Source organism: Pogona vitticeps, chromosome 3, assembly GCF_051106095.1.
Source record: "Pogona vitticeps strain Pit_001003342236 chromosome 3, PviZW2.1, whole genome shotgun sequence".
Classification (NCBI taxonomy): Eukaryota; Metazoa; Chordata; class Lepidosauria; order Squamata; family Agamidae; genus Pogona; species Pogona vitticeps.
Window position 1 is genome coordinate 161,199,492 of NC_135785.1, and position 24,049 is coordinate 161,223,540.

Sequence of the window (24,049 nt, forward strand, 5' to 3'; positions counted from 1 at the left end):
CTTATTGTACAGTCACTTTGAGATGTGGTGTGGTTTTCTGTCTCAAAACCATCTGGTCCTTTAGTGTTGATGCAAGGAGCATTCTAAATGTCAGACTGCACTTTCAAGCAAACCCTATATAGCCTGATCCAGCCCAGGATAACTTCACTGTCTAGCTGTACCCTCGAAGCTGCCTAAAAGTGGTTAACTTTAGCAGAATTTTACTTGAAGTTACCCAGCTTCCTCTAATTAATTCCCATTCAATAAATGCATATTATTTCAGTGTTGAAATGTGCATCAAGAAGAAGAACATGAAGGAACTGATTAACTCAATTATACCACCCACACCTACCTATCATGCTTTAGACTGCGAATCTGAAACACACTGTTTTTCTGCAGAAGAAAAGAAAACAATCTGTTCTTTTCATCTAATATGCTCTCCTTATTTGACTTCTTTGTGTGTGTGTCTGTTTCTCCCCCCCCCCACACACACACAAACCTACAACCCCTCCCTCACACACCAGAACTAACCCTGGAGAAATAAAAAATAGGCTTAATTTCAGTTTGTAATGAAATCTAACCTCTGATATTTCATAAGCGTCTAATCCGTGTGCTGATTGCTCTTTGTTTTATTGCCTGACAGTCTGCACTTTCTCTCAGTGTAGGACCTGCCCCCACCTGCTACCAATTTTTGCCATTTTTTTTAATAGAGCTGTTTTCCCTCCTGCTTTTTCTTTTAATCTGGCAGTATTTGTTTTTGTGTGACCGAGTATTGGCACCTGCTCTACCAGGAAATAATTTCCCGCCACCCACATCCTGTCTGTCTTCCTATATGGCTTGTTCTAAATTCATGTATGTTTCAACAGCACCCCAAAACCATGATTCCATTTTTAAAAGGGAATACTGTATGCAGCTTGAAAGCTTCAAATGTCTTTGCACTGCCAGGAAAGAATGCACCCTGTCATACATGCAACTCTACTTGTCATTCATATGTTCCGCATAAAAATTAGGTGAAATACACTTGTAGAAGCCAAACCTTTAGTGGGTGGGTGCATTTTTGTTCTTTCAGCTTTGCAATGTGGCACAAGCATCTTGTGTAAAGATGATATTTGTAGAAGCTCTATGAGGTTCAAAGTGAAGTGTGACCACCATTAGCCTGGCTAATCACCTTTAACCTGCCATTCCCTTTCCCTGGGCTTGACTTAAGCCCAAATCATAAGAGCCAAGTAGTTTTTAACTCGAAACATAAAATTATTTATTTATTTATTTATTTATTTATTTATTTATTCATTTATTCATTTATTCATTTATTCATTTATTATTATTATTATTATTATTATTATTATTATTATTATTATTATTATTATTATTGTTGTTGTTGTTGTTGTTGTTGTTGTTGTTGTTATTGTTATTGTTATTGTTATTGTTATTGTTATTGTTATTGTTATTGTTATTATTACGTTATTTGTTTATTATTTGTTTGTTAAACCCAAATTCCTATCCTTAGATACAGTGTAACTCCTACTCCTCCTCTCTCCTTCTTATAGCACCCCCTGGCAACTCTTGATTGGCTCTCCTTTCTGACATCTTCCAGCAAATCTCTTTCTTCCTATTGTCGCTAGGTAGAATATTTTAGGGTTCTCTCACAGCTGCTTAAAGCACTCTCTTAGTGGTTTATAATTTAATTATGCAGGCTACACACCACCCACCCACCCACCCATCCAGCAAGCTGGTAACTAAATTTACCAAACTTGAAAGGGTGGAAGGCTGAGTCAGCCTTGAGCCAGCTGCCTGAGCTCATTGGGATCAAACTCAGGTCATGAGCAGAGGCTTGACTGCAGTACTGCTGTTTAACCACTGCTCCACGAGGCTCCTTCAACAGAGGTTCACCTGTATTAGGTTTTGAACAGTTTTGGGGAACAGGGACTATAGCTCCCCAAATCCACCAACCAGCACAGCCAGTTCCCCTATAAATATCTAAGGATCAGAGGTGGATAAAGAGGTAACACCACCTTCTGTTTTCTGAAACTGGCACACAGGATAAGAACTGGAAGTTTCCCTGCTTCACATTTACTTACCTTACTTACCACATTTACTTACCTTATATAAGTATAAACCCCAAACTGAATGCATCTTGCTAGCTATACAGAGTTGCTAGCTCTGAGCTCAAGAAACATATTTGTTTTTTCTGCGCTGCCTGCCTGTCTTAAATTAGAAATGCAGGTTGTCTTTCTTCAAACCCCAGTATATGGCTGCTGAACTCTGTTTGGCTTGGTGGCAAGGCATATTCTACAGGGCTGTGCTGCTCTGATCAGAGTTAACAGAAATCTATCGGACGAGACCCAATTGCCTGGGCCCACTTGACTCATGCCTCATAAAATCAGTGCCAACTGTGTTGTTATCTCTTTGTCTTCCTCCTGCTGCACTCACCATGCCTTGTTAAGCAGAACTGCAGCATCAACCCATTCACTGTGGGCGGGCAAAGCATCCTTGAAGTTTTTCAGACTGCGAAGACTTTCATTACACTTTTTTTTCCTTTGCTTCCTGCTGTTGCGGTCATCAGATGGCTGATGAATTGCCCATTCATTAGTTGGGTGCTGTTTGTTTTACAGGACTAGAAGTTAAAATAGGTCTTTATTTCCTGGGCAGGGCTCTTGAACTTTTGAGAGCTGGGAGGGGGGGGGCAGCTTGTCCCATCACCACATGTTGCTCCCTACCAAGATTTTAACCTCTTCTCTGTTACTAATGGTACAAGAGCCCTGCCCTCTTTTGTATACAGTCACTCCAGAAGAGGAAATCTGCGACAGGTGGACCTGAGAATTGTGTTTCCACACCAAAGAGAAGACAGCAGCTCCTCTTTGAATCTCCTGACAAGTATGGTCTGCAGAGAGCATTTAAAGGGGATGGCAGAGAGACTGTAGATGACTTCCATATAAATTCTTCCTCCTTTAGTCTGTACTAGCTTTTTCCTTAAAAAAAAAAAAACTTGTTATGAGAAATGTTATGCTTTGTTTGGAAAACAGAGATGTCTAGGGTCATCTTCATATCCTCTGGCGGAAAAAAAATCATCTTCAGGAGATTGCCAATAACAATCTCTTGTTCCTTCCCTTATGAATCTGGCTTCAGGAAACTAACATATTCTAGTCTAGCGAAAACAAAAGAGGACAATAACAAGGAAATGGATAGGTGCAAAGACTATTAGCAATAAGTGCTGTGTGAAGTACAAGTCTTTATATAATAATTGATTAGTATTTATACTTGTGTGATCTAATTTCTGAAAATAATTCTAAAAAACTCTTGTTGGGAAAAATGCAGAGTTTGTGATGCACACGAGACAGGATATTAGTATTATAGGGGTCAAACTAGGAAGTAAAGATCTAATACTAATGGAAATAATTTGAATTATACAAAGGTTTGTGGAATCAGGGCCAAGTCCTTGTTGATCTTTTGCCTTGTGTGTGTCAAAGGTGAGGAGCTTTAGACCTTAGGGCTGAACTGGTCATGCTACAGTCCTAGTCTGGCTTTCTGAGCTTCACTAGAGGGCCATGACCCTTTCATGGGTAGTTTTATGGATCTATAATATTTCCTCCTTTTCTAGCAGATTGAAACATTTCTCCTAAGGCTTTGTTACTGGAGGAAGGAGCTTGCAGTAAAATATCCAGGTATTTTTTGTTCCCATCCAGCACTAGAATGTGGCCCTGAAGAATTTATTGGATGCTGAATGTGGCCCTGAGGTTGAAAAATGTTCCCTACTCTCAGTTGTGGTCATTCTAGGTCCTGATAGGCTGGGAGGTGGCGACACATTAGAATGAGAAGAATTAGAAAACAACTGAAGAAATTAGGATGGTGTAGTGAAAAAGATACCAGATGTTGTTTACATCTAATAGCTGTTTGAATACAGACTGGCGTTTTCAGACATTGCCTCAAGCACATGGATGTTAGTGAAATGGGACAGCAAGGTTGCCAATGCTGAAAACATAATGCAGATCTGGGCAGACTTTCAAAAAAGAATTAGGCCGAGAGGCACAACCTTTTTGGCCTTGAGAGCTGTATCTAGTATTGGCTGAAGGGATCGAGGTCTCATGTTCATGTATGTGCGTGCAGATCCATGCAATCTCTTCCTCCACATACATATTCCTCTCAGTGCTGTATGCAGTGATGGGGAAGTTTGAGCCTCCCTTTCCTGTCTAAGGGTCATGGGGACAGGAGGATGGAAAGTACTTCCAACTTCCAGTGCTCATAACTGAGATTCGTGTTCCTTCGTATTGCCATTAACTAACAACTTGCCCCTGGCTTTCCTGGTCGCATGCCAGTCACAGGACATGGCATGTGACCAAGGCTGTGAGCAGCAGCTTGTTAATTAGTGGCAATTTGCTGCCTTAATTTAGGCATTTGCACATATGCCAGTATAAACCCCCAAAACTAGCCAACGGAGTTTAGAACTGTACACAGTGTTCTAGGTGAGGTCAGATCAAACCACACTGGAGCAGCCACAGTAACTTCCCCTAAGTTGGGCATTGTGTTTCTGCTGCTGCAGTGTACAACTGCACCATCCTTCTTATGTCAGAATTCAAAATTTTGAGATGTAATTCTTCTTTTGAGGAATATAGTAGTTACATATATGGCCACCTCCCATCTATCAGGCTAGCATGCTCACTACTTTTTTGAAAGTATCTGTGACTTCCTTGCTCACTGAATGTGACACTTGAGGTGCGTGGTGACACATTAACATTTTTATCCTGTTCCTGAAAAGCTAACATGAATTTTGTTGGGCAGGTTAATTTCTCAGATTCAGGTTTCTCAAGGTTCTTTAATCAGCTCTGAGTAAGACACTATGCTCCAATTATTTTAGCCTGCAATCTGAATTCATTATCCCTCAATCACTCCAGAAACCTCAGTTTTCTCCAATCATGGACAATATATATATATAAAGGAAGAAGCATGGCTAGTAAACCTGAATATGGGAGCCTGGGTCTTTATCTTGAGGAAGTGGCAAGACTGTCTCTAAACAGGGGCTGGAAGCAGTTCAGGACAGGTGACAAGATCAATCAAGAAAGGCTTAATGTAGCATGATGATGTAATCCTGAGGTTGTAGTTTTGTTAAAGACAAAAGCAGTCACTTGCTCTGTATGGTTAGCAAATAAGGAGGCCAAATATACCTATACCTGGAATGTGTTTGTGCAGATCTAACTTTCCACAGGAATTAAATTGCAATGGGTTACATCAGAACTGACCTTGGAACATAAAAGATATTATTTGCTATTAATCATTCCCATTTTGAAGTGACAACGTCTTGTCCTGCTCATGATTCTCTGCTTTAAAACACTCATTTTCTGGCAGAAGGGTAAATAACACAAATCATTTCGCATTTCAGCTCTTTTTCTATGTAAGCAAATCCAGACAGGCTTTACTGAAAATGAAAGGTCCCCGGTGTTACCAGCAATAAATTGCTGTTAAAGTCTTTAATCCAGAAGCAGAAACGTTTCAAACGTTCTAAAACTTATTACCTATTTTGACAATGCTGTCTTCTCCTGCCAGAACTTTCTTATCTGATCCTATCATGTTTCATTTATGGCACCAACAACACAGAATGTATAATATTTTTACCTATGATCCCGAAGAGCCAAACTGGGTATTTCAGCAAATTAACACATGGACATAGAATTCAGAGACATTGAATTCTTTTCCCAGATGTTGAATCTTAGCTTGTAAAATTTGTGCCCAGCTCTACAGTTTGAGCTCTGAGTGAAATGAGGAGCTTGTTTGGGGATGGAATAGGCAGATGTCACTGGTTTTTTTGTGTTTTAAGGGAGGAATAAAGGATAGATAATACCATTTAATTTTCCAGAGCTTGGAAAAGTTACTTTTTCAACAAGATGTTCCATACTCTTCCAACCAACACTGGCAGGATGTTTCTGTGAGTCATTGTCCAAAATGGTTTTTTTTGCAGTCTCTACCTGCAGCAGTACTCAGGCTGCCTGGAATTTAAGCCCATGGTCAGCATATAATGTTGTAGCTGCCAAGCAGGAAGCACTATATTTATTTCCTGTAGGGCTCTGGGGTGATACTCGCCAAAATTTATGTAGAAAATTTAAATGGAACCTTGCAGTCCTACCAGCACTGATTTATCATGTGACTGCAACCAACGTTGGTGCATGAACCTGCAGGCTTTCTCACATGTAAGTGAGAAAAAAAGAGAGTAGTTCTTGTATCCGTCTATCTGTTTGCAATGGGCTCTCTGTCAGAATTATTAATGTTCCAAGCAGTGACCCTTTGTTACATTATAACAAATTCCCTCCTGTCAATACTTAATTTCCTTTCTCTTTCTATCTGTTTGTTTTATTATATGTGGTGTCGTTTACTTGTAATAATTTTTATGCTTTATTGTATATTTTTTATGGAAGCCACTGAGAGTGGTCAATCTGACCAGATGAGTGGGATATAAATCAAATAAATTTATTATTATTATTATTATTATTATTATTATTATTATTATTATTATTATTATTATTATTATTATTATTATTATTATTATTATTATTATTATTATTATTATTATTATTATTATTATTATTATTATTATTATTATTGCCCTTAGAATTATTATTGTGTTGAAACTCAACTTTTACTGATAAAATGTTGGTTAATCCCAACTTATTTCACACGTGTTTTAGGAACAGCTCCACCTCCATTTGCTGAACGGGGACTTTCAGAAATGTAGGTTATACCTCTAAATTAGAAACAGATGTGTGTCTAATCAACAAACAGGAGGAAACAGTTTAGTTTCTCTTTCATAGCACTCCTTTAAGCCTTTACAGCTTGTAATCCTGTTTCTTAACACTTTGAACAGATTGTTCAGCCAAGAAATAAGAAGATGGGTGGAAAGGGCATTGGTTTTTCAAATGTGATTCGAGTATCCTCCAGGAATTCCTGGAGAATTGGCAGCATATCTTTATCGTACTGGTGGACTGCCAGTTCCTATGAACAAAGTCTATTGTATACTGTGTATTTCCATAGTGTACATTTTATTCAGTGTGAATTACACATGATTCTTTATAGAAATTTCAAGCCACTATGATTACCATGTGCATAGCGTTTAATATCCATAGCACATCTCAGAGTGATATTAGCCAAAATCTTGTTGCTAAGCTGCTTTGTAAATTCCATTGATTTAAATGGGTCTACTCTGACTTACTATGCTAGAGTGAGCCCATTTGAATCAATGGAATTTATGGAATAGTTGATTCACCAAATCCCTGCTGATTCAATAGGCCTACTCTAGTGCAATTTACTATGCTAAGCAACAAGATTTTGGCCATTGCAATAAATGGGAATTTGCACTTACCACCCTCTGAGATAGGTGAGCTTAGCTTTGTCTGCATTCTAGACGTATCACTGTCACCACCTATGTAACTATTAATTATTGTGCATTGTTGAATAATGTTTAATATATATTTTAAACAATGCTTTTCTTTGTTAGCCATTGACTCTTTTATTTTTGAGTTTTAATTACAGCTTTAATGCCCTGAATAAATTCAATGAAGATGTAACAAACCATATAAGAAATATATGTACCAAAATATGGGATACAAAAAAAGCCCACAAAAAAAGAACAAAGGGAGGAATAAAGGAAAGAAAACACCATTTAATATTAGGGATCAGAATATAATATCTAAAACTAATAATAATAATGAAAATTTGATCAAAATACTGCAAGCCATTTCATATCTCAAAGTGCTTATATTTATCTAGTATATAGAGAATTTGTCCCTTGTTTGCATGGAATACTATTCAAAGTCATTGAAGCAAATTATGAATTATTTTAGTCTGTGATGATAATTTCCTTTCACCAATGTTTGAAATCAGGATTATCCTCCAGAGGGCAACCTTTTTTCTTTTTTAAATCTACAGCTTCTGTTTTTTCTTTCTTTTGAAAAAAATAGTGTTACCATATGACAAGATTTCCTTTTTGATGATGGTGGTCCTGGTGTGGATCATGATGATTTTTAAAAGGTAGAAGACTCTCCATAAATCAAACTTACAAATGAATGCAATCAAAGGCATTTACTTTTCCAGAAAAGGAAGAAACCTTTATAGTATTTCTCTCCCTACTTTCAGCATCTTTCTCACCAGCACGGCCACATGAATGGTGGGGCATGTTTGGGCCAGTCACTCTTTCCTAGCCTAAACATCTTCACAGTTTTGTCACGTGATGAAATCAGCATAAGAAGAGTCATAAGAGTTCATTGAAGGAAACATGGGTAAAATAATAAATGAGTCTTTTGTTTTTTTGCAGCATGCAGAAAGAATATAAGGCGGTTAAATAAGACCAAGAGATTATGAAGTCCAGTGCCTCTAGCAGGGAGGTGGTACATACGAATATATAAAGTTGCTTTATCCATGTAGTCTATTCAAGATGGTCTATTCACGGTTCCCTAATGTCCCCAGAAGTGGCCTTCCCATCCCTGCTGTCTGCAGTTTATTAAAATAACAACACATAAACTGGAAACAGATAATGGTTGGATCTGATACCCTCTGTATACAAGCTTTGATCTCTGCTCACATAAAACCACCTCCACTATCAATGGTCATTCACAAACACTACCATTCTTCTATCTATGTCAGCACTTGTTAACATTTCTTGGGTCACAGACCCCCTCAAGAAATTAATGAAAGCTACCGGCCCCCCTTCAGAAATGAGTTTAGGCCAACTGTGTATACAGAACATAACAGAAACACATTTTCATTAAATGTCTAGGTTTGCTGGATCTATTACTGGTCATGCACCAACTCTGATGTCCCTGTATTGTACTGAGCAGCTATACATATTGGCAATGCTATAATAGTAACTAGTTTTGAATAAAACATTATTGCAGTGGGCACCTAAATGAATAAAAAAATTACATCAAAATTTGTTTGACCCATTGTAAACGAAGAGAGATGTTTGTAATCATAGCAAGGTAGTACATTTTCTTTAATTCCTTTCAATAGGAAACTGTTCTAAATGTCATTATGATATGACAGTGACTGTTGCGTATTCTCTAACTGTGCACAGTCTACACTTGTCTGCAGTGAAAAAATACCTTAATAATGTAATTAGACATAATAAATACTTTTTTTCCACAAAGAACATTCAAAATAAGGGAAAGTTGATAGAAGGAATTGATTTTTATTTTCATTTTATTCATTTTGGTGTCTGGTTCATGGATCACTGAAGCCCATTCATGGACCAGAGATTAAGAACCTCTGATCTATGCCATATAGCCTACGGACCTCATGTGCCCCACATCAATTTTCCCAGGCTCTGCCAAACAAACTGCTGATGTTGCCACCGTGCTGCCATATTTTGTTAGCACATACGTGGTGCAAGAACAATGCTCCCCACAGTTCTCCTTTAAAAGAGGAAAAGATACAAATCCCACACTTTGTTTGAAAGACAATTCACATTCCTATAAGTCTCTGAGGAGTATGAAAGCAAGGTATCCCTGCCACCTGGTTTCAAAGTAAATATGGGGGGAGGGGGAGGCTCTGTTGCAAAAAAAAAATCACTGGTGGTGCAGCAAAACTGGCAGCAGTGGGAGCTGCCCCACGTGGTTTCAGGGGCCAGTGGACACCTCTATAGCCTGAAGATTTTCCCCTCCCAGTTTCTGCAATCTGAACTAGAGATGGGCATGAACCCTTGTTTCTGCAGTATGTGCCAGTTTGTTTACTGCTCAAACAGGTGTTTGGTGGTTCTCTGCCCCACATCAGACACCAACTCAGAGTCGGCACCCAGAGGAGGCGGGGCAGGGAAGCTAGGGTCACTACACTTGAATGGTGGCCTCTGAGTGGGCTCCAGCCAGCAGAGGTTGGGCAGGGAACTGTTTAGCCAGTAAAAGAACTGGGAACAATCACCAAACCAGTGGTTTATGCCAGTATCTAAACTGAACCACAATGAATTCTAAGTAGACTATGAATAGATGCCAGAAATATACCTGTAGGTCATGGGTAGGCAAAGGGTGGACCCCTCCAAAGCTGTTTTTGCAGCCCCCAGATTCCCCCGGCCCCTCACCAAAAGCATTTTCCCACCCCCACCCCCAGAAATCATATTGCTGTTCCTAGAAGACTCCAGAAAGTATAGTTCACCTTTTTAAACTGGAAGCAGAATTCCAAGCACTCCCAGCTTCATCCTTTTTTGGGTTTTGATCATCTGTGTAGCTTCTGGATGATCCTGGGTTTAGAATATTTGCTCTTGGACCTGACAGAATTGCCCACAGCAACTGTAGATTAGTAACTAGATTTGGTTTATTCAGCAAGATCCCAGCAAACCAACCACAAGTGGGGAATGTATTGCCCTTCACATATTGTTGGACTGCAACTCTCATCAGCTATAGCTAGCAGGGAATTGCTGCTGTTTATTTTGTGGGAGGAAAATATTGTCACAAATGAATTTCTGTCCTTTTCCATCTTTCTGATTGAATATCAGCTGACAAGGGAAAGTTACATTGAGGAAACCATTTGGAAGCTAATGGGTAAAATCCCTCTCCCCGAATCTTTAAAGTAGTCATGAGGAACTACTGATTCTATAAATTAACACATGTGCACAAAGGTATGTATATATGTATACATATCTGTATATGTGTATATATGGAGCTTTTAGGTCTTACATCTAAGAGCATGGGAATTGATTGGGTTTAAATTAATGATTCACAGTGGACGTACCTAGGGATATTTAGGACTTACTTGTGTGAACTGAACGCATATTGTGAGAAACTAAATCAAAAGTCACTACACTTGAATGGTGACTATGTCAATAAGGGCCATAACTGAACCCCTGTGTAAAGGTAAATTGGAGGGGTTACGTGCCATTTTTGCAACCAGAAATCTTGAAGAAGGTTCTATGCAGACCTTAAAAGTATTGTGTTAGAATTGAATATTAACACATTCATTATCTGAATACAGTATATTTTGAGCTTTTATCCAAAAAAGCTTTAAAGAATCTAGTATTTTAAAAGAAACACTTGAAAAAGGAATTTACAGTTGACATATCCTGTTCAATAGGCCCATATCAGCCTTTTCTCTCTATCCCCAGGGAAAGACATATTCTCTTTTAAACTTATAGGAAATAGCCCAAACCTAGCTGTATAACACACACCAACAATAACGACCCAAACTCTCAACTAAGTAGATATACTTTCTCCAACACCTGACAGTTGCAGCTCAGGACCATTAGGCACTTTTATATTGCAAACCACTAACTTCCAAAACAACCCCTTGTACCTTTATCCATTTAACACAACACAATATAAGACTATTACTGTACACTTTCTGAAATATTGCCCATGGGCCCTTTTTATCCTATCCATGACAGCTACTGAAATAATCATTATTAATTCTTGTTGTACCCAAATCAGCTCAACGTGATTGCCCAACAAGCCAAAAAAAAGTTGGCTTCAGTCTCCCATGGATAGTAATTGAAAAATAGTGTTGTTTGAAAGAAAGCCACAGCTTCTGTGCAAGATGAAGCCAGGGTGATTTGCATGGGCCCTCCACTAAGTACAAAAGCTCACGCTTCTGATGGAGGACTATTTGAACTGCTCTTTCTAGTCATGTCTACAATCTTCTCTGAGTGGATGAAATAGAAATTGGTGTGAAAGGAGGCAGGGAAGCCTCTCTTGATACAAGCAGAGGCTCTTTTTCTTTTTGTAGCTGCAAAGATAAATGGATTAGGGTCCCACATGCTTACTTCAACCTTGCCAGACCCCATTATTCAGGGATGATTCCATAAGCAGGTCCTGGACAGTGGCTGCTTTATTGGTATGATATTCAGTGCAGTGACTTGTGTAATAAACTCTAGAACATACTTCATAACATCAAAATGAAATAAAACAAAATTCCATGTTTATAAAGTAATTAATCTTTAGGAGTGCCAAGGTCATTTTTGTTCTTTTGTCTTAATTTTTCTTGTCAGAATTATAGAACACCAGCCTCTTGGAAAGTTGTCTAAAGTGAGTGGGAAATTCTCTCTTACCTACGAGCAAGCCTCATTTAACTTAATGGGATGTACTTCTGAATAGATGTGTTACAAATATATTGTGCTGTGCTTTCATTTTAAAAGAAGAAGACGAAATAGGCAGGATAGAGCCTGAGTTTAGTGAGCTGTTTTTTGTTTTGTTCCAAAATTCTGAGATCAGGAGAGCTGTAATTGTGATTCCTGTTGTGTTAAATGAAGCTTACACTGAATCCCTGAGCCCCATTTTAGCAGATAATTTTAATCTTCTTTATTTTTTCATGTTTTAATCTTTTAATTGTATTTTAAACCATATATTGTTTAATTTATCTTTTAATATTTAATTTATTGTGTTTTTAAATTGTGTGAATTTTAATGTTGTAAGCCGCTTTGGGTCCCTTGTTGGGAGAAATGTGGCACCATCATCATCATCATCAAGATTTCTACATTGATTTCTGAGGAATCTGTGTTCTTAAGTGACCTAGGAAACCTGTACTGGTCTATATGATTTCCATTTTGAGTAGAGTATTTAAGCCACGTAAGTGAGCATAATTGTTTTGCTTAATTGTTAAATTGATTAAACGTCTAGTGTTTATATTGGGGAGGGGGTTAGAATAGGTGAATCTGATCAGAACTGCTGGGCTGGGGAGGAAATTAATGCTTTCCCTCTGCCATTTGGTATCATTTCTGCAAAACAAAATGACCTCTAGCTAATAACCACCCATTTGCTGCTCTATGGCAAGGAGGGAAAAAATATTCCCTGAAGGTTGTAGTAGGGATTTTAAATTGAGAAAGGGGGTGGGGGAGGACTTAATACTGCCTTCTGTCAGAGCTGCTTTTAAAGTCTGAACAGTGCTGGATATCTGCTCTCATATCTCTGTGCAGATCTGTGCAGAACCAAATTCTGTTCTTGCAGCTTAACACCTCTGTGTGCCGTATGTATAATAAGAGATCTTCTACTGTCTTTTATAGTTGTGTACTGGGATTGAAGTGAGGTAGGGATGGGGATGAATGTTGCTGTGCATATGTGGAAGACAGGCAGGCACCTTCCCATATTTGGAGTGAAAGTCTGCAGCAATGATTGTAAGTGTTATCTGCTGACTATATTTCCAATTTTGGATCAGCCACTTGATTTATGGAACCACTGCAAGCAAATTCACCAAAAACACAGCCACAAACACTCCTGTAGAACTGTACTGTGAAGACACTCAAGTTTTCCTATCTTCTAGGTGGGATGGCAACATCAGGAACAGGACTTATCTGCATCTTCACATCATTATCACACTTCTCAAGCCATACCCAGATGCAGGCTGTGATACATGTTTAGGGCTACAGTGTTGATGTCTAAGGATGCATTTTTTGATATTACCATATTTTTTATTTAGCAGAGATCTTAAGCCTCAATATAAAATGGTATCAGTGACTGCATATCAAGCTTTGGATCAATCTGCCTCCATTTTATGTCTTTGCTTCACAACTGCACTACCATTTTGTGCTTGATGAGCCTTAGCCATTTTCATTTCTTTGTAGAGATGAGTACAAACTGAGAAAATGTTGGTTTGTGATGGTTTACGGTTTGTCACTACTGTATTCACAAATAATGAACTTTCATGAACTTTCCAACAAAACGAACAATTTCATGGTTTGTGTGATTTGGGACTTCCAGGAATGGCACTTTCCTGAGGAAACCAGCTCTGGGGTGCTGTAATCTGGACATCCCATATCTAATTTTCACCAACCTTGGCAGGGGTGGGGAGGACAGTCAAGTGAAGATGTACTGTGAGTTTGGCATCTCTAACATGTGCAGGGACTATTATACTTCTCTTGGAAGTTCTGAATCACATGAACTACAAAGCATAGAAGTACCCAACACTGATAATAGTTCGATGTTTAGTTTCATTCTGGGCAGGCGCCTTTCCCTGAAGTGCCCCCAAAACAAACCACAAAGCATTCCAGTTCATGAGGTGTGTTTTTGTTTTTGTTTTTGCTTCATGGCCCATATCTAGTCCTAAGAGTAGAACATATAGGATTCCACATTTAGAATATGTGAGACCAATAATAGCTGTTGAATCTACAGTATTTACAAGCCAAGAGGTTTTCTTTTTAAACCTCCCTGCCCCAGTACTTCAGTTTTGATTCAAAGGCATGAAGGAAGAAAGAAAGAAAAAAACACCTGAAACAAATGTGCATCTCTTAAGCAAAACATATTGCTTAGTACAGATGAACGAGAACGTCTCAGAATTCCGGGGTGTACTCTTTAATTATTTAATGGTCCCTAAATCCTAGCATGAGTTGTATCTGTGTGTGCATGTGCAAATGCTGAAAAGCACTCCCTTTGTCCTGGCAGTGTCTGGAACAGAAGATTATTTTGAAATTCACCAACCTGGGGGACTGTGCTTTATCCCTCTCTCAAGCCGGACACTGATTACACAACTCTCCCATTTTCTTATTTCCCCCCTGACTTCTAAATCCTCTGCCACTCAAGCGAGGATCAATCATAAATGATTTCTTCAGCTATTCCATGAAGCGCTTTTCAGATTCTGATAAGCACTTTTTGAGTCATTCTGTGGTTCATAGAAATAAAATACTAATGAGCCCAATTTAATTACCATAGCAGCTGCAGATTTCTTTATTTTTATTCCTCTGATGTGCATAAAGGAATCCTGTATTTTAAGTCCTTTCACCTGCCTGCTCAAGACAGAGTAGATTTAAATATATGTATAATTTACAAAATGTGGCTATTGTGCCATTTATTTGTTCCTGCCAAGTAACCCTCTTTATTATTGTTGTCCACAGCTGCAGGGAGCTGAACTGTAGATGTGAGAAATCACAGTGTTTTATCTACATGTTGAGAGCAGCCTTTTCCAGCCTCATTCCTTCTAGAAGTGCTGGATTAGAACCCCATCCTCCCCATAGGGCATGGCTAGTCATGCTGGCTGTGAGTGACAGAATATGAAGTCAAACACATCTAGAGGACTCTGGGTTGGAAAATCTACTTTAAATGCATTTATGTATTTGGCATGTGTTAAAAAACATAAAAGCAGGCATGGAAAGAGTGTGGATCTCAGGGGGGAAAAAATCCTCCGCTTCCCTCAATCTACTCTTAGCCTGCAGGGCAAATAGTACCTCTGACATTAATAGAACTTTCCCTCCAGAGAAATGAGATTGGAAGGCATGCTGGAAATGTTAAGATACCCAAAGTGATGTAATGGACAGAGTGATGGGTGAGGACTCAGGAGATTTCAGTTCCACTTCACACTCAGCCATGCAAAATCACTTGGGGGAGGGCACCCCAAGTGGTAAAACTACTCCTTAAATATCACACTTACTTTGAAAGCCTTACTGAGGTCACATTCAGTGGTATCTGGCTGCAGAACCAGAGGCTGGGAGTTCAGTTCCCCACTGGGCCTCCCAGAAGAGCCAGCCTGTGTGGTCTTGGGCAAGCTGCACAATTCTAGGCTGCCCCTAGAAGAAGGGAATGGTAAACCATTCCTGAGTGATCTGTACCTTAAAAGAAAACTCTGGAAAGGGTAGCCATAATCAAATAGGTTGCCACAAATCAAATGGCACACTATTTGTATTATTATTATTATTATTATTATTATTATTATTATTATTATTATTATTATTATTATTATTATTATTATTATTATTATTATTATTATTATTATTATTATTATTATTATTATTATTATTATTATTATTATTAAGTTGCTTCCATTTTGACAGCAAATAACATGCACATACAATGATAGAGTGATGAATGATTATAACATGTTAGGAGATGAAGAACTGTCCTTCTGATGTGTTATGCTCCTCATTGTGTTCTCCCCTCCTCGCAATTACTATTTAGACATTTCTTTTAAAACAGGCTTATTAAACAAATTGTGTGCATTTAATGTATCATCTAGTTTTAGCACTGGGTTAATTGCGCAATTTATGGTTACCCATTAAATCAAATGACCAATCCAAGCTGACAGCTATGCCAGCAGCAGGTTTTATAGGCTATTTTATACACATATTTACTTTTTGTGTAATAATGTATTTCAATTAATGCTTATCTCCATTGGCGACAGGGGGGGGGATTAAGGTTTCCTGACCACCAGCAAAAGGAGATTAGGATAGCTAGGCTGCTAAATTGGTGTTTATGGAAAAAAGGGAGAAAAATGCCTTTTACATTTTCTTCTGGGGCACCTTTTCTTTATCAAGAGAGATCAAGCTACTCATTCACCAAGGAGACTGGAATAGAAAAAGGCTAAATTGCAGTATGTTTATTGCATTAACAAGAAAAGAGGGAATTCATTTAATTTATTAATAGTGGAATTAATGCTTATCTTCTGGTACCAGTAAAGACCACACCGCTGACCAACCACTTCCTAAAGTGTAAAGGAGGAGGGTATAGATTGGGTTTTTAATGAAAAGGAATCCTTTAGCCAGCCCTGCTCCCGCATCGCCACCCCACCTTTCTGCAGCATGTTATCTTTTCATTTTGACCTAGACAGAAGTAGTAAATGGATACAGTGGTGCCTCGACTTAAGAAATTAATCCGTATTGAAACGGTGGCCGTAAGTCAAAATTTTCATAAGTTGAAGCACCATTTCCCCATTGAAATTCATGGGAATGTGATTAATCTGTTCCAGCATTTCAAAAAAACTAATAATAATAACAAAATAAATAAATAAATAAATAAAATAAAATACTGTAAAAACAGAACAATTCTTAAAAAGCAAAAAGTAGCACCTTACCCCACTGCCTCTGCCACCACCGCTGCCAGGAGGTGAGCCACTGAACCACACCGGCCAGCCTCTGTCTCCCCTCCCTGCTGCCCTCTGCCTCCTGTCCCTGCTACCTCCGCTGCTGCGAGAGGCAAGCCGCCGGACCATAATGGCCGGGCTCTGACTCCCGTCCCCACTGCCCTCTGCCTCCTGTCCCCGCTGCCTCTGCTGCGGGGCAACAGGGCAGGAGGCAGAGGGCAGCAGGGACGGGCAGGCAGCGGGGATGGGAGGCAGAGCCCGCTTGGCATGGTCTGGTGGCTTGCCTCCCGCAGTGGCGGAGGCAGGGGGAATGGGAGGCAGAGGGCAATGGGGACAGGAGGCAGAGCCCGGCTGACATGGTCCGGTGGCTCACCTCCCGCAGTGGCAGAGGCAGCGGTTTGAATTTACTGCCTTTGCCCCCTGCCTTTTTTTTGTTCGTACCTCGAAGCTCCACTCGCAAGTCAAAGCAACATTTTGCGAGCGGAGCTGTTTGTAAGTCGAAATGTTCATAGGTAGGGGCGTTCATAAGTCAAGGCACCACTTGCTGTTGTTATTATTGTGAAAAGTGGATTGGAAAACATGCATGAGACCTGACATTCTTCACCTACTAATCTAGGCCATGGTACGTGTGACTGTGGGAAGTGCAGATGTGACGAAGGCTGGTATGGTGATGCTTGCCAGTATCCAAAGACCTGCAACCTTACGCGGAAGAAAAGTAATGAAATGTGCAGAAATTCTCAAGATATCATCTGTTCCAATTCAGGTGAGACTTCTATTCTGATAGGCTGATCAAATGCCCTGGATCCATTCCAGTCGGGCTTCAGGCCACGCCATGGCATGGAAACAGCATTGGTCACCCTGTTTGATGACCTGTTGAGGGAGGCCGACAGGGGCAAAATGTCTCTGCTGGTCCTTCTCGATATCTCAGCCGCCTTTGATACCGTCAACCACGGTATCCTCCTGGGGAGTTGGGAATCAGTGGCCTGACTTTGGCCTGGCTCGGTTCCTTCTTGGAGGACTGTCCCCAGAGAGTGCAGATTGGAGAGAGTTTCTTGGCCCCATGGAGCCTCAATTGTGGGATCCCACAGGGCTCGATTATCTCTCCAGTGCTGTTTAACATCTATATGAGGCCATTGGAAGGGGTCATCAGGAGATGTGGAGCTATGTATCATCAGTATGCTGATGGTACTCAGCGCAACATCTCCTTTTTTCCAACAACAGTGGATGCTATCTCATTCCTTGAGCGCTGCCTGGGGGCTGTTCAGCAATGGATTCAGGAGAACGTACTGAGGCTGAATCCGGGCAAAATGGAGGTCCTTCAGGTGGGTGCCCCAGACATCAGTGGTCTGGGAAACTCCCTCTCTTTTGGAGGGTGACTCTTATCACCAAGAGTGAGGTTCGCAGCTTGGGTGTACATCTGGACCCGGCACTCACCATGGAGACCCAGGTGTTGTCAGTGGTCTGTTCCGCACATTTCTACCTTTGGTGGATTGCCCACCACTTTGGTCCATGCGCTCGTAGTCTCAGGATTAGACTACTGTAAAGCGCTCTATGTGGGGCTGCCTTTGAGATTGACGTGGAAACTTCACATGGTACAAAATGCTGCAGCCAGACTTCTAACTGGGGTGAAGAGGAACCAACATATTGCCCCCATGCTGGCCGCATTGCATTGGTTGCCCATTTGTTTCCACATTGATTTCAAAGTTCTTACAATTGCTTATGAAGCCCTAAACGGTTTAGGACCTCGATATCTGGCAGAATGCCTTCTCCCACCCAGCTCTGCCAGAGACACTCATTCTAGCCAGGCCGGGTGACCAAGGGACCTAACGCCAAGGGAGGTCTGGAAGGAGAGAACGAGGAACTGGGCCTTCTTGGCAGTGGCACCTCACCTCTGGAACAACTTGCCCGTTGAGATCCGCCTGGCTTCCTCTCTCGGTGTCTTTAAAAGCAAACTTAAAACATGGCTATTTAGGCAGGCTTTCCCTCCTGCTATATCTTAATATTTACATTTTTTTACATCTTGGATTCTTGCATGGTGCTATTTTTTAAAAATGTTGTAATGCCTCCCAGAGTAGACCATTGGTCTAGATGGGTGGGGTATAAATCAAATAAATAAATAAATGAATAAATAAATAAATAAATAAATAAACCACACTTATCAGTCTTTCAAGATATCTGTTAGGTGACATCAGTTTGAGGGCAAAGAAGCATTTTAAGAAAGCATTCAAGGCAACAGCCAAGAACCAAAATTCTGAGAATATTTTGAAAAATGGATACGAAATGAAAGTACTTGTATATGATGTCCACTGGCCTGCCCAATGCATACAGAAAAGTACAAGAAATTTCTGTATGCAAGAATCAGGCCTTGAAATTCTTTCCCACACTTTATTGCCTAATTTCATGCTAGTATCATTTCCCACCACTGAATTTTACAGGAACTTGTCATTGTGGCCGATGTAAATGTGATGACGTAGAAGGCAATGGGCTGGTCCATGGTAAATATTGTGAGTGCGATGACAGAGAGTGCATTGATGAAGAAACAGGAGAGATGTGTACAGGTAAACATTTATTCATGAAGTTTATTTATAAAGTGAATCACAGAAAGAAACTAGAGAAGCATTTGAGATTTTTACATAAATGTGCCCTAATTTAGCATTACTCACAATTGACCTCCAAGGAACCAAGCCAGTGATTTCAGCCAGGCTCGGCCATGTATGCTTTAAGCAGACTGGAAGCAGGGTTATGAATTCTGCAGCACAGAGCCACAATTTTCTTTCTGAAGAAGCAGTGGACACCTGATTTTTAGTTTATTTATTTATTTATTTATTTATTTATTTATTTATTTATTTATTTATTTATTTATTTATTTATTTATTTATTTATTTATTTATTTGCCAACTATCTCCCACATAAGAAAATTTGATACTTGCAGATACTTGCAGCTGTGGCTGTGAAAAGGGATATATTTTAGGGAACGTATTGTAACCTAGTGTGATACCTTGAATTGGCCAGAAATAAAATTAACAATACAGAGAATAAAGGAACTGTGGCATTGTTGTCCTACAGGTACGAAAGCAATTTGAGGATTACTGTAGGGAAAATCAATGTCCTAGTATGTACTATTCCATATCGTAACATTAAGAAAACGCTTACTTGCTTTCCTGTCACCATTATTTTGAAGACGTTTAGTATTCACTATTGATGATAAGTTTATGTGGGAGATTACAATAAAAAGGGATTGTTAAGAATGAATGAATCTTGCAAGATATGGGGAGATTTTAAAACATTTGTTCTAGTGAATGGAAGAACCCGACGGATTATAATAGGATAGCTGTCAGGGTCGCAACTAACCTTTACCTGTCTAAGGTAAAGGCTGCTTGTCGAACTTACTTCGCTAACCGGATAAGCGAAGCGTCCAACCAGCAGGCGGAGTTATTCCGTATAGTGCGCGACCTATCCGGAACTGCTCTGGATGATAGGCCTCCCCCTAGTTTTTCACCTGACCAGTTTGCAGCCATTTCAAAAATCTAAAGTGGAGGCCATTCGACGGGATCTCTCTCCTTTTTTGGACACAGTGAGTCGAGCAGAGATGTCCAGCGCTCCGTCTTGCCTGGTAACCCTTGACTCCTTTCAGCCTGTCATGCCTGATTCTGTGGCCAGAGTGCTTGACCGCTGTCGAGCCACCACCTCCTCATTGGACCCTTGCCCGGCCTGGCTAATCAAAGCAGCCAGGCCGATAACAACAAAATGGGCCACTGCAATAATAAATGGGTCTTTCCTTGAGGGCAGGTTTCCCTCTGCCCTCAAGGAGACACTCATTAGGCCCATGAGAAAGAAGCCTAATTTGGCGGCGGACGAAATTGGCAATTATAGGCCCGTCGCCAATATTTCTTTCATGAGCAAAGTGGTCGAGAGGGTGGTGGCTGACCAGCTTCAGGCACATCTGGATGAAACAGATGCCCTGGATCCTTTTCAGTCGGGCTTCAGGCCATGCCACGGTACAGAGACAGCATTGGTCGCCCTGTACAATGACTTGTTGAGGGCGGCCAACAGCGGTAAAATTTCTTTGTTGGTCCTCCTCGACATCTCAGCGGCCTTCGATACCGTCGACCACAGTATCCTCCTGGGGAGGCTCTCTGAGTTGGGTATCGGTGGCTTGGCTCTGGCCTGGTTCCGTTTCTTCTTGGAAGACCGCCCCCAGAGAGTGCAGCTTGGGGAGAGTATTTTGGCCCCGTGGAATCTCAATTGTGGGGTTCCACAGGGGTCGATCATCTCCCCAATGCTAACATCTATATGAGACCACTGGTTGGAGTCATCAGAGGGTGTGGAGCATTGTGTCATCAATATGCTGATGACACCCAGCTCTATATTTCCTTTTCACCAACTGCAGGTGATGCCGTCCTGTCCCTCCAGCGCTGCCTGGGGGCCGTAAAGCAATGGATTCAGAATGGGCTGAGGCTGAACCCGGACAAGACGGAAGTTCTGAGGGTGGGTGGCCCTGTGGATGGCGGCTTGGGAAACTCTCTCATGTTTGGGGGGGTGGCCCTAGCCACGAAGAGTGGGGTCGGCAGCTTGGGGGTACACCTGGACTCAATGCTCACCATGGAAACGCAGGTGGCGTCGGTAGTCCACACCGCCTTTTTCCACCTTTGGCGGATTGCCCGGCTGCGACCTTACCTAGACACGGGGGCGCTCACTACCTTAGTACATGTGCTCGTAATTTCTAGATCAGACTACTGTAACACGCTCTACGTGGGGCTTCCTTCGAAGCTGATGCGGAAACTTCAAGTGGTGCAGAATGCGGCGGCCAGACTCCTTACTGGAGTGAGAAAATGCCAACATATCTCTCCTACTCTGGCCATGCTGCACTGGCTGCCCATCCGTTTCCGCATTGACTTCAAAGTGTTAATGCTTACATATAGAGCCCTAAACAGTTTAGTACCTCAATACTTAGCGGAACGCTTACTCCCAAATAGTTCTACCCGTGTCACCCGCGCGAGCCAGGAGGTGAGGATGAGGAGCCTGACGCCGAGGGAGGCCCAGAAGGAAAGAACTAGAAACCAGGCCTTCTCGGCGGTGGCTCCTCGCCTCTGGAATAACCTACCTCTGGAGATTCGTGCTGCACCCTCGCTGGGTACTTTTAAGAACCAACTAAAAACGTGGATGTATAGGCAGGCCTTCCCTTCCAGTTAATTCCTGTCCTCTTTCCTTTTTTATTCTTTTTCTCTTTATTTGATTTATTTTGTATTTTTCCCATCTTGCAGAATCATTTAATTAATTAATTGTTATAAATTTTTCTTGAACTTATTATCCTTTATGTTGTAAGCCGCCTAGAGTGGTCGAAATGACTAGATAGGTGGGGTATAAATAAAATAAAATAAAATAAAATTAATTAATTAATTAATTAATATTGGGGCTTTCTTTGTAGCAAACACAACGCTTATAGGCATGTATTTATGTGCTCTGCAATCCTCTGCATGTCTGTTCTGTAGTAAATCCCTTTAAGTTAAATTAGAATTATTCCATGTAAATTTTTAGAGGATTGCAGCCTAAACACACCCTTTTTGTCTTTCCCTCCTTTTTTCTGTCTGTTCCTTCGGTGTATCTGCCATTCATCTGGCATTCTACCAGGATAATAAGATTAAGGCCAAATTACATGGTCAATTACATTTGAATACAGAATTCTTCTCAATTACTCAAATAATTATACTAAATAATTAAGGATGCATGTGGAATCCAATTTCAGTCTGAGTTTCAACTGAATTTGTCTTGGTCCATATTTCCTGGACTGTCCATGGGAGGAATGCATTTTGCCCTTTGGAATCTTTACCCTGAAGGACAGCTGCGGACATGACCACAGAAACAAACATGTGCATTTGAAAAAGTGCACAGAAAAAAATGTGTGCATTTCAAATTTGAACAAGACAATGCTAAAATGTGTTAAGAATCTGTTCAAGCTATTTTTGCAATTTAAAAAAGATGCACAAAATGTGCAGATTAAAAAAAAAACAACATCTAGAACAATAAGCTATTCTTTTCCCATGAAAATAATTCTTTAAATATTCTATATGATTTTGGGAAAGGCTCAGCAGTAAAGCTAACAGATGGGTTAGATTTTCTACATTTCTTTAAGATCTGTGAATACTTTGGTACTTGAGTATAGTAAGTAAAGTAAGTCAGTCTGTCCTTATTACCCAGCAAAACTGACAAAGAACATTGAATTTCTCACTTGTTCACACACTATTGTCTATATTACATTCTACTGGCTGAAAATCTATTTTAAGTATACTAATGTCTTTATATTCACTCAGTTATTTTGGATTTTACAGTTGTCTGCCAAAGTGCTATAAAAGACATATATGTCAAGTTTAATAGTTTTTCCCCAGGACAAATCAATAGTGCCACGTGGATGAACGTCAGCATTTATTGCAAATTTAGAAAGAATAAGAGGTGATTTTTAAAAAAAGCTTTGTTGTGCATGTGTACATTCATTACAAATAAAGCAGGCCATCAAAAGACAAAATGAAATGTTCTGATTTTGTCCTTTTAAAGTACTTTTCAAGTTTGTCTTTTGAGTGGTTCTTGAAGGGCTGTCATGGAAACAAATTTAATCTTGTTACAGAAATATCTGGAGTACCTTGTTACTCTTATGTGTCCCTGCTAAAAATGTTTTTAAAATGAACTAAACTATATGAATTTTATATAAGAAAACTCATTCCTTGCTGTCCATATTTTGTTTTGGGTTAAGGCCATGGCAAGTGTTACTGTGGAAACTGTTACTGTGAAGCTGGTTGGCATGGCGATAAATGTGAACTCCAGTGTGACATCACGCCATGGGAGATCAAGAAAAGGTGCACCTCCCCAGATGGCAAAATCTGCAGCAACAGAGGTGTGTTGGCCCCATATATTTATATACCCTAGCTCATATATACATACCCTGGCTCATATATATATATGACCCAGGGTATATTTTTCCACATGGAATGGTGGAAACATGTTTTATTTATAAACAAAGAATAGTATTCTTGAAGGCTTTCACGGCCGGGATCTGATGATTGTTGTGGGTTTTCGGGTTCTTTGGCCATGTTCTGAAGGTTATTCTTCCTGACATTTCGCCAGTCTCTGTGGTCGGCATCTTCAGAAGACTGGAGTAAGACAGAAAAGAGGCATAATCAAAACACTGGTAGATCGGGCAAATCGGAACTGTAAAGCTCAATTTCTCAGCACTGAACTCAACCATCTGAATTGGGCCCTACAGGTGAAAAACAGCCACCCACAAATAAAGTATTTCTGCCATACATCAAAGTGGTCACAGACCACATGGGGA

At 40.3% G+C, this 24,049-nt stretch overlaps 1 protein-coding gene across 2 annotated transcripts in view; it reads left to right on the top strand.

Annotated features, from left to right (window-relative positions):
• The window catches only part of ITGBL1 (integrin subunit beta like 1), a 223,911-nt gene that overhangs the window by 66,936 nt on the left and 132,926 nt on the right, over positions 1-24,049 (top strand). For both annotated transcript variants that reach the window (XM_078391412.1, XM_072994646.2), the window contains 3 exons: positions 17,339-17,485; positions 19,158-19,280; positions 23,471-23,611. In XM_078391412.1, the coding sequence (XP_078247538.1) occupies positions 17,339-17,485; positions 19,158-19,280; positions 23,471-23,611 (411 nt within the window). The remainder of the gene's footprint in view (positions 1-17,338; positions 17,486-19,157; positions 19,281-23,470; positions 23,612-24,049) is intronic.